Raw genomic sequence first — 14,950 nt, forward strand, 5'->3', positions numbered from 1 at the left:
GTGTAGCCACTGATAGAAATGCCAAGGGAAAGTAAATTCTCGGGGGAAATCCCTGTCTTTTGGCCTCTGGTTTTTCCTCTGTAAATTCAGTAAACCCTGTGTTACCGTATATTCGACAGGCTTAGTGTGTCTAGGTATGGAAAAGGGAGGGGGAATTAGGAAGAGGGTTTTTCTAAATATCTTGTTCCATTCTTGTTAATTAAACTTGTTTGAATTCTCTGAGCTATTAGCACCCCTGCCCATCTGCAATCCTTTCCCATTCATGCTGCAAGTCAATGTGCATATTTGAGATACTGCCTACTGCAGGTTTATCGCACCACACAAGCAGAGCACAAAGGGACTGAGTGCTTTCCCCACTTAGCAGCGATGCATTATTCATGCTGGCTTCTCAGTGAGTGTACCCAGAATTCGAGCGGTTTGCCATTCCCAAAACTCAGATTACTTGGCATGCTCAGTCAGCCTGCTGGCAAGCGGGTCTGAGAAGGTTGCAAAATCTTACTGCAAAGCACAGAACATGCAGTACAGCCTTCTGCAGGGAAAGCAAGCCCCCCTAGTTATCTCCTTGGAAAAGAAAAATGACCAAAGGTTTGAATTTCTTCCGGCTCATTCCAACAGTGCCGTCAGTCAGCAGTGCAGGTTTTGTACTCTACAGGAGCATCTCGCAAAAGGAAAAAGCTGAATGAATGGTGTTGGTCCTAACAAATACAGACACACAGTGCTAAAAATTAATTTTTTAAAATCATTTCTTCAAGGCTAATCCATGCCTCATTTTCCCCATACTCAGCGGAATAGGGGAGTGTTGTTTGGAAAGCAGTGTGACCTATCCAGGAGAGATGGGATGATAAAGGTAGCTGCTTCACACAGTGCCTCAAAGACAGAGGCTCTCCCACTTCAATCCTGCCCCTGCTCTCCAAGTCTAGGCTTTACTCGGCGCCTCTTTCTAAAGATACAGATTGTGTTTAACTCACACAAAGACTTTCTAAAATAATTTTAAAGAAACTGTTTTCTCACCATGAAGTGGGGTAGGGATAGAACCATTTTTCAAAGGAAAGTTAGTAAAATAAGGAAAGGTTTTGAATTGAGACTGATTTTTATGAGTGGGTCGACTTTCATAGAACTTTATGCATATTGTGGTGCTAGCTATTTTATTAGTTTAGTTTTTAACCATGATGCAGGTGCTATAAGGTGTCTGATACTCCGTCTTTCCTTTAAAGTAGAGAAGTTTTGAGAACACTAGAATTTTTCAGAGAGAAAATTCGAGTCAGGCTCGAAAGTTGCAAGAGACCTGCTCTGGCTTTTGTCTTGTGATGAAACTCCTCTCTAAAATAAATTTTACCCAAACGTCAGCATAATATTTGTATTAACTCAAAAAACAGACAAAGGCTTTGGGTACTTGTAATCTACACTGAACTAGGACTAGAGAAATAGAGGTTTTAATTGAAGACATATATCTAAGTTTCACATAAGTGAAAATAAAGCTGAATATTTTTTCTTTTTTTCCCCTCTGGGGCGATCCATTTACAGCTTTTCTTCCTCAAGCAACTATTTATAGACCTGAACATAAAAACTGAATTTATCCAAGTGTTCTCATCATTCAGGAGCTAAATACCAGATAAAGATCATACCTCTTCCCATACTGACTTCAAATTGCATCCTAACTCATAAGAAAATGAACGTGAAGCAAAACTTCATATAACACACATAAATGATGCAACCTTCACCTTCTTCTTCCAATCTATTGCTTTAGTCAAAGCAGCCATGTCTTCTTTAAAGTTAAGACCAATTCCAAAGCTAACAGCTGCAATAGTATCTATTGTAAGGCGGGAATGGAAAGTGCAGCAGCATCAACAAGTTTTAAAATATTTATGTGCATCTTTTACCCTGTGCCAAAGAGGGATAAAATATCTCAACTCCATGAAGTGCTCTTCTGATGAGCACTACTATGAAAAGGCAAATTCTATAATGTGATATCAATGCTGGTGCTGTCAACTTACCAACACACTGTGGCATAATTTCATATCCAAAATGCTCTTTAATATGTTCATATTGCAGAGTGATCATCCCATGGATGTAAATGTATCAAAATGGTATGGCTGTTTACTTTGAAATGCAGATTCTTCAAATTTAATTTTTCTGTCTTAGAGGTTCTTGGGAATATTTCTATTGACCTCAATAAAACAGTAGGTCAGGGGCTAGACCCCTTTGAAAAGTGCATCAGCAGTCCCGTGGCATACACATATGCTACATACAGTGAGAGAGATAATTGTAGATAGATAAATGTAGATATATAAATGATCTGGTTTTTGCCAAGCCTGTATCATTTTTAGGCATTTTGGAGATATTTTCATTTAATTTTCCAAGGCATCAAAAAGCAAATGAAAACTGCTGCAGGGAAAGGGTTTCGTTGCATCAAGTCAGACATAAACTGGGAATGAAGCACACATAACCTTAAAGGTATTTAATAATTGAGTGAAAATACTTCAAAGATTCTTGGAAAATACACATCTCTCAAGCTTGGTTCATTGGCTTCCTATCTACCAACAAAGAACTAAACATCCCCACAAAGGAAGCAATAAATAAATAATGGCATCACAATTACAAGTAAGCAAGGTTCATGGAAATGAAAAAAACCCTGTAACTGTGGTACTCTAACCCCAAGAAACTCCCTAATGAGCTACACGGAAAGGATGAGATACATCATTTGCACTAGCATACTTCTATTTCTTTAAAGACTCCATCAGTTGAAAAATATTTTCTTATTCCTAAAAAAGGCAAAACTGATAAAATTAATTGCTTCTTTCACAATGCAAATGCCTTAAAAATGCAACTTCTGTTTGTTTTTTTTTGCAGATGTCCTAGTATGTAACTTCATCATTTCTACAAACACAACTGATAAACTTTTCCTTCCAGCATGACTTCAACCATTATTTTTGTTATTGGGTTCAAATGACCATACACTGGGCTGGCATGAGAATTGTACTCACCTATTCATGAACTTGTATCGGCGATGCAGGTAATAGATTTTTCTCCTGGAAGAACAGCAAAAATGAAGCCAGTCGAGAAGAAAACCCATCGTCAGTTACAGTATGAACTAGCAAGGAAGGAAAGGAGATTGAAGACAGAAGCCTGTAAGAGGTGGAGGAAGAGACTAAAAGAGAGATTAACAGAACTGTCACAGGAAGCCACACATACACTGGTGGCACTCGAATTGCCAGGTCATCATTTTCCCATTGTTTCCTCCTTTTCTGCTATTTGTCATGTGTGAAAGAAGGGGATCCAAAGACGTTTCTATTTCAGATTTCATAAACTGTTGCAGGAATTCTATAGGAGTGACACAAATATGGAAAAATTATATGACGTCTACTAGCGATGACTTATTAGAGCTGTGTTTGGTGAAACACAAGGGGGAATTGCTTAGAAAAGCCAGGAAAGCTGTACCTTGTGCTGCAATATGCTGTAACACATGCAGTACCAAGCAGGGTCGGTGACTGTGTTGGGATAACATCCCTTGAAACAGAATATAGGCTACAGAAGCAAATGCACATGTGCTCAGCACCCCACCAAGTGTGCAGCCGCTCCCTCTGCCCCTCAGACAGGCTGGTTTCTGCTGTCAGTGCAATAAGCTGTGTGAGAGCAAATGAGCAAGTGAGCAGACAAGGGGACACGAGCAGACACATGCTGAACCCACTCCCAGCCTGCCTCCTGCCCAGCCCTGCAGCGCAGAGCAGCCCCTAACCATCATGTGTAGATCCAGGACAGAGTCCACCTCCCGTGCCACTCCCCTGCTGGCAGCTCTTGTTCTTCTCATAGATGCCTATCATACCACAGCTATCAGGATTTGACACATTGCCTTCAGCACAGAGATCGCATCTTCATGAGAGTTAAGAAAATCTGAGGGTTTTTGACTATGGATTTGGGATTCATACTCCTAACTGGAAGATGTGGGCGCCTTAGCAAACTCTGAATTCCTCCTCCAGAGGCTGACTTTGTCATCCACTGAAGGTCATTGCTAAATCAAGGGGGTTTCTGTGTATTCTGAGAGGTTCCATTTGTGAACTATACCACTTCTGGAAAATGAAGGCTTACACCACTCATATTCTAAATATTGTAGTAGAGGTAGTGTAGGAATGCTGTTAGTGCCTTGGAAGTAAGTCCTCTAAAATAAGACAGCACTAATGCTTTATAAATGATAAAAAAACTGGTTAGTATTCCAGGTTAATTTTCAGAACCTTTGGACATTTTTGTTTTCAGAGTCCATATCGTGCTGGTGAAGTAAAATTTTTTAAACTATTTTATATTGGCCAGTCTTCTTTGGAAAGTGATTTTTATCTTGCTCTACTCAATAGGAACAGAGAAAGGTCAAAGCTAAGTGTTTTTGAAGATGCCATCCACTTCTTGATTTTGCTTCCAATATTCAGTGGTATCCACCACTTTTTTGCTCCTGCTTTGAAACAACAAGGATTTCTTTCAGTCATGCATGGACCTTGCACAATTCCAACCTGAATAATCAGGAGCAATAAGCAATCATCAGCTCTTAAAACAAGGGCTTAGACAAAGGCATCTGGAAACACACCATCTAGACCTGTGGACATTTTGCAAAATTTTTTTGAAATGGTAAACCGTATTGTTGTTTTTAAGATAAAATTGAAGAGCCTGCCCAGCAGTCACTAGTGAATTGTCATGATTTCCTCTTAACAATGCTGTAGTAATTCTCTCTCTGTGGATGTAGAAAGAATGAAGCCATGATCCTGAAGCAGGTCAAGAAAACCTCATTATTTTCAAAGCTTACTATATAATCTGTATGACACCTACTTCGCTATCTTCTGAGGGATCAGGAAAGAACAAGGTGCTCCATGACTAAATTCAGAGTTTCTGGTGTATTTCTGAATCATGAGACTGCACTGTATTGCCAGAGCAGGTCCATCTCAAGGAATGCCACAGAAGTCAAAGAAGGCACACTTTTGGCCTAATCCATTGTTTCTATGGCTAGAACACTTATAAAAAAGAATATTACTATGCTTCAATGACTTGTGATTACTTTTAGAATTTTCTCTTTAGCAATTAAAGCATAAGAAAGAACAGTTGAAGAGTTGCTGTGAATATGAAAACAAAATAAATACAAAATAAGCCTGCAATTTTCTCCTTCATACATATCCATTTTTCCTTATGAGTTCTCCACCACTACAGGGTCTCTCATACCCAGAGACATTTTTCATACTTATGTAAGAAACAAGAGAAGGAATCTTACAAAGGCACCAGCTCACTAGTTGCATATTCTGGGTCTCATTCTTTTCTTGTTCAGGAGTAGTTACATTAAAATCAATGGAGCTTTATACTGAAAACCCTGCTAATTGAAAGAAGAATCAAGGCCTCTCAGTTCATGGGCTGTGGTCAGTTCCAGTGAAAGTCCTTGTGGGACTTTAAAAGTTCTGATAACCAGAAGAGTAAAAGCAATATTTTACATAGAAAATTTCATAGCCTAACATGCAAATTTAATAAATTATAAAAATTACCTGAATTTCAATGTGGAATTAATCTGGTTATCAGTAGCGTTTAATATAAGTTCTCTATTTTCTCCACAGAAAAAAGCATTTATAGCTTAAAGTGTTTTCCTATTAGATGAGATACTTATTTATACTTATTTATGGGATACTAATTACATACTACACAAGCAATTTACAGGTGCATACCAGATACGTCAAACAGACATGCACTTTCTGTGCTGCCTTACGTACCTGGATCTTCTTGACCTCCCATTGATTTCAATGAAATGTCCATTTAAAAAACAGCACCGCACAAGTATGCAGGGGGCTCCAGCATTGAAGGGGTTAAAGGGCCTGAGGACAGAATACCCCATGAAAACAGCTGCACTGCTACAGCCCATCTTAATCTCAAACCAGTATTGTACTGAAATTGTAGGCTTTAACAAGAAACAGCAATGCATGTGGTATCTAAGGAACTCCATTTATATTTTCTAAAGGTGTGTGGAATCTTATAGAAGAGCTTTTCTATAGGCATTTTGGTGTTATTATCACATTAACTTTACAGTTCAGTGTGGCTTTGGATGTTGAGACAAAATACAACTACACCTACCTGAAAGGCATTCTTACATTCATTAGTTCAGCATATTTGCCCAGGACCTCCCAAGGGGCATGCAGTTTCACAAAGATGATGTCACTGTTTGTTAGGGATGACTGCAAAAGAGAAACAAAACAGCCACCAGAGCTTACTTTCTCAAGTGAAAAACAAAGAAACCATAGTCAGAGGTCAATGTGTCCCTCTGCAATTCCTTATTCTTCTTGAAAGGTTGTATCAGTATTTTGTCAACTCATTTTTCTTCTGCTGTCCTGAAAGCCATGCTGTGACTCCCTTCTGGCCAGCATGTGTCCCTCCTTTGCATGGAAAAGAGGACATGGAGGGCAGACCGGTGCACCTATGGGTTATCTGAGTCTACACAACATGAAGAGAACTTTATGCAGGGCATGCACATCAGCATGGCTGCTCCTTAACAGAAAGCTGTCTGGCAAAGACCAGAGGATGTGCAGAAAAGAGGAGAAGAGGAGGAATTTAGCTCTGTTTGCACTCAGGAGGACACACAGTGCTCTACAAGAAAGCTACAGCAGGTTTAGTGGAAGCTGATGTGAAAACACAGAGAGCCACATGATAATACTGGAAGACGAAATGTTCAAATTCTAATGAATATTAATTAAATTTTCATGAAGTTACATACAACACAATTTTAGACAATCAAGTGGATGGCATTCCAAGAAATATGTAAAGATGTACTTAGTATGAGAAAAGGAAATTAAGATGACAGAAAACTAGGCAAGAAAATTGTTAGTTAGCTTTGGGGATGATTTCCCAGCTTTTTGGATGTTGTCCTATATTCAATGTTTCTTTGTTGACACAACTTACCAGGGGTTCTTAAATCTAGTCTTTTTTATCTGGAAACTACTGTGACTATATGGGTGGGAGGCTGACATTTATATTTGTTACACTCTCCCTCCACTGTCCTGATAGAGGCTGGAATTATTGAATTTGCATGTCCTTGTCCTTAGAGTAGTTAAAGCATTATTACTAGTTTGTGACATGACAGAAATGAAAACTCCAACATTTAAGAAACATATATATGACTTCTGCACATCAAAAACTCCAACAAACAAACAAACAAACAAGCAACCAAAACAAAAGGAAAAAAAAGCCCAAAACCCATCCAACCTCAAATCCCAACCCAGTCATGATAGACTTAACATTTTATAAACAAATATAATATTTGTTGACACAGAGAAATATTTGTACTCAAAATATTACTGGGGTGCAAATATGGATTTAACATACAAAGGAATGAGTGACTTTCTGGTGCTAAAACCTGCAGAAAAAAAAAATCTTTCATCTTTGCTGATGAATTTCTGAAAAATATTTAAATACAAAATGATACAACAACAACAAAATGCCCCCGAGAGACTTTCTTCAGAGACAATGAATTCACTTGCACTCTTTCCCTGACTTTTATGGATTCTAAATCAGGCTTTAATTATGTTTTTCTTTATAGGTACATTTCATAAATTAGCTTTTATTTTTCCCATGAGAATCTAGCAAGGAGATGCCACAAAACCAAAACTAAATTCTGCCACTCTAAAAATCTCCTGCAAACTGCTTTCTCAAAGCTGAGGTTAAGTCAGCAGTGGATTGACAATTTTTGTCATTAACAGCTTGGATTAAAAAACAAAACAGAACAAAATCCACCAAAACTCAAAAGAACCATCTAAGATACAGAAAGAAACTACAGTACTGCCACACCAATAAAAACTGAGAAATGGAGGAAATTTATTGAAATCAGTTTCTAAACTTAGTGATGGCTGTTAAACAGGAAGTTTATAGGTATTTTCCGGCATAGCGTAATTTAAGCCATACTAGATGTGGGAGCCAAACATGACTTGTGAAGATGCTGTTTCACAAGTGAACACTATCTAAATTTGGTATCTTATGTGTTACATGTTTTCATGCAGAAACATGAAAACCTTTCAAACAGCTATCACAATACAGATGTTTAAAGGATATTTTTTACTCTGTATCTTGCAATGCTGCCATATCAAAATTTTTTCAATATGTCAATCAGCTTTGCCAACAGAAGATCTAACCAATGGAAAATCTAATCAAAATACACTTAGCAGGTTCAGTTATATTCAGAAAAAAAAGAAACAAAAATGCTAAATTATTAATATAAAAATCCATTTCTCTTGGGTCAGTGTTCATAAAGGAAAGCACTAAGCAAGGCTGAGATAAGCAAGGCTGGAAAAAACAAGACTGGAAAGAGAATAACAAACCCAGATGGAGGACAAATTGAATGAGATGTCACACTCACATAATCTAAGGAGTAAATAGCTAACCAAATATCTGGAAAAATAATATAATGAAGACCGTCTTTATTACAAAAATACTTTAGTGAATGGAATCTACTAAACTCTCTTGGTTAGATTAGTATTTAGACTCAGTATCGTTCATCTTATAAATGTCCCAACTGAGAATAGAGGAACATTAATCTGCTGTCATTGACTTTCAAGGGCTGGCTCGTTAAATGATTTGGAGAAGTAAACTCAATTTCACATTATGGGAACGTGCAAACAAAAATCAATGTAATGTTATTCCCCTTGGAAACTTAAATAAGACAATTGTTGACATGAGGAAGCTGCTATGAAGTGATGTACAGATGATGAAGAAAGAAAAGCAGAGCAATTAAGGGGGCAGACCAATGAGATTAAACACTTAGCAAACACAGAAATGGAAAAAAATGTTTGGAATTTATCTGTAGCACCAGTGGCTATAGTTATCACCATCCAATAAGCTTCAGGCCACCAGTGTTCAAATAAATTGGTTGTTTTGAATGAATTTATTGAGGAGGAATATCCATAAAAAACCTGATTTTCTTCTGGTCACTAACAAACATTCTCGGCATCCTTCAGAGCAGTGTAAAGCCAGGGTGACAAGAGACTTACCAGAGTCAGACAACTGTAGATTCATCTAGGGTGGAAGGGACCTCTAGGGTTCATCTGGGCTAAGCCTCTGGCTAAGGCAGGGCTAACTTAGGTCAGCCTGCTTGGACAGGAGCTTGTCCCATTGAGTACTAAGTATCTCTACAGGCAGAGATGTCACTGCTTTAGGGCAACCCACTGACTGAAACTGGCTGGAGAAAAGAATATTTTCTGTGGAAGAACTGCTCTCTTCCATAGAAAAACGCTAGCTTAAAACTACTGCTTTCCAGATTTGTTTTCCTTTAAAAACACCCTTATTTATCACAAGAACTGCATTTAATTGTTATTCTCATTGAGAAGCAGTAGCAAGGTATATTTAGTTTAATTGACCTGATCTTCAAAATAGGTTTGTATGGTAGAATTCAGATCACCAGAGTCTGGGTTACAAATAGTCAATATACATTTTGGCTTCACTGACAAACATCATTAGTATCGTATCATTGCTGCCAGTCCCAGTACACAGGGAGTTCTATAGGTCCACATATCATAGACTTGCCCTGCTGGCAAGGCCACCTTTCTATTTGACCCTTAAATTTATAAAGACATTGCTATTTCCCCAAAGAAATTCAATCAACTGCAAACACATTTAAAAACAAAACACATTTTCTTCTCCAGTATCACCATGCAGTAAGTGAAAGAAACTAAAGCCATTTATGAGCCATTTATATAACTCCAAAAGCAGAAACACCTGCTGTGGTGAGTTACAGTCATCAGCTAGGTAGAGGAAAGCTTGTAAAGGTTATGTTTTCTCTCTCCTTCTAAAGCAGGCACTGAGAGGTGCTAACTGCTGGTTAAGTCCTGGCTACTAACTCCCATGTATTCCTGCAAGCTTTCTAATGTCTTTGGATGGCAGGATTTAAATATATATGTATTCGCTATTGACCTGACTCTGCTAATTCTGAACTTATCATTGCTAGTCTGAATAGAAGCAGAGTTATGCTGACATGGACTGTCTCTTGAAAAGCCTGTACTTTGCTGTATTTGCAGGCTGCCTTCCAGGATCAAGGCTAAAGATTACTATCTTTTGTTAAATATTCTCTTGAACATTCTCCTCCTCCTTGCTAATTTTAGCTCATTATCAATAATATTTTCAAGTAATTTTAAGACAAAAGTAGCTGTAGGTACTCACCTTGAAATAAACATGTCTTGAGTCTAAAAGTTAAGATAATGAGAAAACCTATTCACAGCATATAACCTTGGAGAAAGATAAAATTACAGAGTCTCCAAATGAACGGTGTCATTGTATATTTGCCTTGAGGCTACTAGGCAGGTTTTCATTCATGTATGCAAAACAATGGGGCAAAAAAGTCAGGATTTACCGTTAAGGTGTTTTCCCTACTATCATTTAAGAGAAAATTTCTCAAGGCTGAGTCTCTTTTCACCCTTAAAAGCCTTCCTCATAAAAGTAAAATGAGATAAGTAAGACTTTGAAACAGATTCAACAATATAATTAATGTCACCTATTTTAGAAAGATCCTACAAGGCAAGTTAAAAAGCCAGAACAGAAACAGTTCTTTACATTTTGGCAAATCTAACTAATTTCTGGTAAGATCATTATGCAAGGAAAAGCATAAAAGGAGACAAAATCAACATACTCCCTCTAGTAACAATTCTCTCTGCAATCTAGCTCTGCATGATGTCTTAGCGCAGAGTAGTAAATAGTAACTACTACACGTTCCACTGTTTTTGAGAATTACTTAACAGCACAGATTGATTTGCCATGTGGAGTGAATTAAGTGGAAAAAAAAAAAAAAACCAGCAAATTTTAGTTGATTAAACTGTTCTTCCTTGGCAAAACCAAAGTAAATGTAAATTCATGTGGGTAACTCCACAGATCTGGAAAAACAGAAGGTCTATTCTGCCAAGATTTTTCCAGTGCATACATTACCACTGGGCAATTATTTAGATACTGTCAATATCTGGTTTCAATCTGGTTTCAGGGAAAGTATTGCATACTCACAAACATAAGCCTCCACATTCATGCTTCTGAAGAACCTAATGAATAACAGCGCCAATATCTTTCACACACGTACTTACAGTCAAAGCATGGGTTTAGTGAAAAAGGGGAATATATTGTTCACATTTTAATTAGGATATTAAGAAGCCTTTAACTTGCAAGAAACTTTAGGGCAGAAGGAGTAAGGTTGAAAATAAGAATAAAAAAGATAGCCCTATGTAAAAAATAGGAAGCCGTTGATAAAAGCAATTATGACCTAAGGACACTGACTGTGAAATGTAGAATAACTTGGTGTAAGGAGACAGAGGCATATGATTACAATTTAGAATGATTTTTATATGAAATCTCATGACAAAATGTGATGATGGAGTAGAGATTTTTTTTTTTACTTTGCAAAGTACTTGCAGTGGTTCTGCTCCAGTGGAGTTAGTAATGCAGGCAGGTGGCTGCTTCCTGCCAGCATTCAGGCAATGTGTTGTCTAATCCAGCTCAGAGCAGGTGTCATTGTTACAGTGCTTAATTTCTGGTAGCATTTGACATGATCTCAATTCTGGAACAGAAAAAGGGAAAATGCTTGCAGTGTCCTTCTGTGTAGACAAAAATGTGTGAGTGCGAGCACATCTTTAAGAGCAGGGTAGGTTACTTGAGTAGAAGTAAAATGCAAATACTATCTCACTGCTCAGTAAATTTACTGTGCTATGATGAACTCACAATCTGCAGTAGAGAAATACAAATTCCTGTAAGATAAGAAATGACATCAGAAGGAAGTCTTTAATTCCAACAAATCATCTAAATCCCCAGAATGGATCTTACAGTAAGGTAACTTAGATGTAGTAAATCAACCATGGAAACAATATCCTCTGGCTTGGACTGCACTTCGGAGAGGAAAGAATTAGAAATATCTGCAGCATGACCATCTTAATGGAAAAGGTTGATAGGACTGTGAGGTAATGATAAAACTTTTCTTGATAATTCCATCAGCAAATACTGAATGAATACAGTTTAGACCCATCTGGGTAAGATCTCTGTGACAAAATAGCTAATAATATGGATTTTATCTGACAAATATCTTTTAATTCCTCTGGACTGGAAAATTGCTATAAACATGTGAAATAGATAGCTAAAATCTCTGGGCAGAATAATGCATTTTTACTTATGAAAACTGTATTTCACATTGTCTCTTTACATGAAACATCAGTTATGGGCTCAAATTTTAGATTAAAAAATTAATGCTTCATACACTGATAGTTAACATCATCAAATCTTTTTGACTATTCTATGGGACAAAGAAAGGCCTCTTCAGTACATTATTTTACTTTTGACATCACAGGCCATTAAAAATACATCACACAATTGAACTACATTTTATAAGGCAGCTTCCTTCGTGATTTATCCCAAGTGTAAAATATAAAACTGATATTTTTCCAATATGGATTTATTTCTCATTAATAATTTTTTGAAGTAGAAAATACTTACATTTAATGAGTTGTCCATTAAATATTCATGTTTGCTTTTAGGGGCTTATTGGAGAAACAGTGCTTTGGTAAAGAAAAAGGCACTTTATTTTTTGACCAACAGTTAATTTCACAAACATGATAATTAATCAAACAGAAAATGCAGGCACACTTACAGTTTTTTCATACAAATAACCTAGAGAAAACAGAATAAGCTGTTTATTTCACCATAGAATAATATAGGCCATTGGTCAAATCTCCTGCTCTAAGCAGGGACAACTAGAGTGCTTTGTGAGGTCTTAAATATCTCTGTGGCTGAAGACTTTGCAACCTCTCTGGGCACCAGAGTGTCTCTGGACAGAAAGGTCACAGCTGAACTTCCACGTGGATGCAGAAGTGTTGGTAGCAGCCCAGCTGTTCTGAGCACCTGCCCATGCTCCAGCAGTGTGAAGCTCTTTGGCTGCTCAACTCCCTCTTCAGGGTCTTGTTTCTCAGCTCATACAATCAAGGAAGACAATAAATATGTATATGACTATCAATCCGGACTCCAAAGTCTTTTCAGCACCCACTCTTTCCAGGATACAGTGAACTGCCCTGCAGCTCTCTCTGTATACCTCTGTATTTGATGGTGCAACTCAAAATTTCTTCTAAAGGGAGACATGCATGAGCTCAACAGGAACACAGCTGAGGAAGAGACTACTCTTAAGGTCACTGTCAGTTCAGTTCAGTCCACATGACACAAGCCCCAAGTTCTTCAAGCCAGCTACACACCCACCACATGAGTAGTTACAGGCAGAGGTGTTAGCCCCTGCCTGGGGGAAGCAGTGGGGTAATGCACATGCTTGTTAGCACAGCTTGTTACCTCAGGTGCTGTCCCATGCTGGCAGGACTGGGATAACTACATCGACTGGCAATACCTGGCTGGGTTTCTGCACCATTCCTGGCTGTGCAGAACCCGCATGTGCCTCTGCAAGAAAGTCACAGAAGCTCACTCTGACTGCTCCTTCTCAGACTTAATGCAGCTTCTCATTTTCCAGGGGGAAAAAATCACCAAAGAAAAACCAAGATCCAGTTAAATGAAGGAGAAAGATGCATGTGAAGAATGTGAATCACTCACAACTCTACTAGTTACAGTTACCCATAAATTCTGCTAATCTGGGTGACTCAAATGCTTGTTCACTTGACTAATATTTCAGTTTTCTGTGCCTTACTTATCTTACTGCAAGGATTATCAGAATTGGAAAGAGTTTGAGGAGCCATCTAATAATTAATTTAACATTTTTCAAATCATTGCTGCAAAACTTTCCTGCCATCCTCATTTAGGCAGAGACATGAACAAGCCATTTTCCCTTTCTTCTTCCCCTATATACAAACTATTATACAGTTATTATACAGTTATTATACAGTTGTTATATTTCTTTAATAAGATGGACAAAATGAATTTCTGAGCAACAGCATTCTGTGGTCTTACTAAGATAAGATCAAGAGATCTGATACACTAAAAGTGTGTAAACAAAATTTTACAAGGAAAGTTGTCTTGTAAATATGCCAAAGCATATGGTAGAGTAGCCATCTCTTCAGATACACCACCATTACTACATGAAAGGGAAGTTCTTTCCAAAGCAAAATGTGATGGTGAGAATATGCTATTCAGTTCACAATTCATATTGAAATAATTAGATAGAACGACCTTCTTTTAAATCCCAAACCATGCTCAGACTGTACACAAAAAATTAAATACAAAGCCCCAAGAGATAAAGGCAAACTCATCTTAATGTGTTGTCTTCAGCAAACCACAGCTTCATGTTGATCATAAAAATAAATCTTACAGTTTAGTGCAGAGCGGAAATTTCTAATAATTCATGGTGTACAAGATTTTTCACCTGTCTGCTCAGCTAAGCTCGAAGTAATTTGACTTCTCTATGTAACTGGATCATCTGATGTTAAAAACGCACACATCAGAAACAGAAGAAAAACTCCACTTTCTTAAGCAAAGATAGAGTAATTAGAATTTAACTGGAGACAAGGTGAAATTGAAATACATAATGTCTAAACTAGGAAGGCAAATTCTGGATCCTTTGTGCATCTGTGTACAAATCCCCTCATTTGTTAGGCATGCTTTAAACAAAACAAGGTCGAGTTATGACAAGGGCAAATTAAGAACTGGCTTCAGACTGTTCTAATTTATTGTGATGAAGCAATGCCCATACATGGCACAATGGATTGTCAAGGCAGACACCTAAACATGAGCTCTACTGTTGATCAATTATTGCTGTTCCCAGTGTGCCTACTGACATAAGGTGCTGGATGAAAACACCTCCTGTATGACACACAAGAGCAGAGCAGCACCAGATGGAGCTCAGTATTTTAATGGTTCAGATAAATGTTATAGAGCACAGAGATGATTTTCTCTGCTAGTTTAGAGCTCTTACATGCAGATTTAATGAGGAGTTGCAGAAAACAAACAAGTCCTCATTTTCTTGAAAGACATCACTATCACATGAGCT

General features: G+C 37.7%; 1 protein-coding gene across 1 annotated transcript in view; it reads right to left on the bottom strand.

Annotated features, from left to right (window-relative positions):
- LOC131591914 (anoctamin-4) overlaps positions 1 to 14,950 on the bottom strand; it is a 112,327-nt gene that overhangs the window by 60,046 nt on the left and 37,331 nt on the right. The window contains exons 5-7 of the mRNA XM_058863032.1: positions 6,094 to 6,194; positions 5,736 to 5,837; positions 2,985 to 3,029 (exon numbers count right to left, since the gene is read on the bottom strand). Coding sequence (XP_058719015.1) covers positions 2,985 to 3,029; positions 5,736 to 5,837; positions 6,094 to 6,194 — 248 coding nt within the window. The remainder of the gene's footprint in view (positions 1 to 2,984; positions 3,030 to 5,735; positions 5,838 to 6,093; positions 6,195 to 14,950) is intronic.

Source organism: Poecile atricapillus, chromosome W (genome assembly GCF_030490865.1).
Source record: "Poecile atricapillus isolate bPoeAtr1 chromosome W, bPoeAtr1.hap1, whole genome shotgun sequence".
NCBI classification, from domain to species: Eukaryota; Metazoa; Chordata; class Aves; order Passeriformes; family Paridae; genus Poecile; species Poecile atricapillus.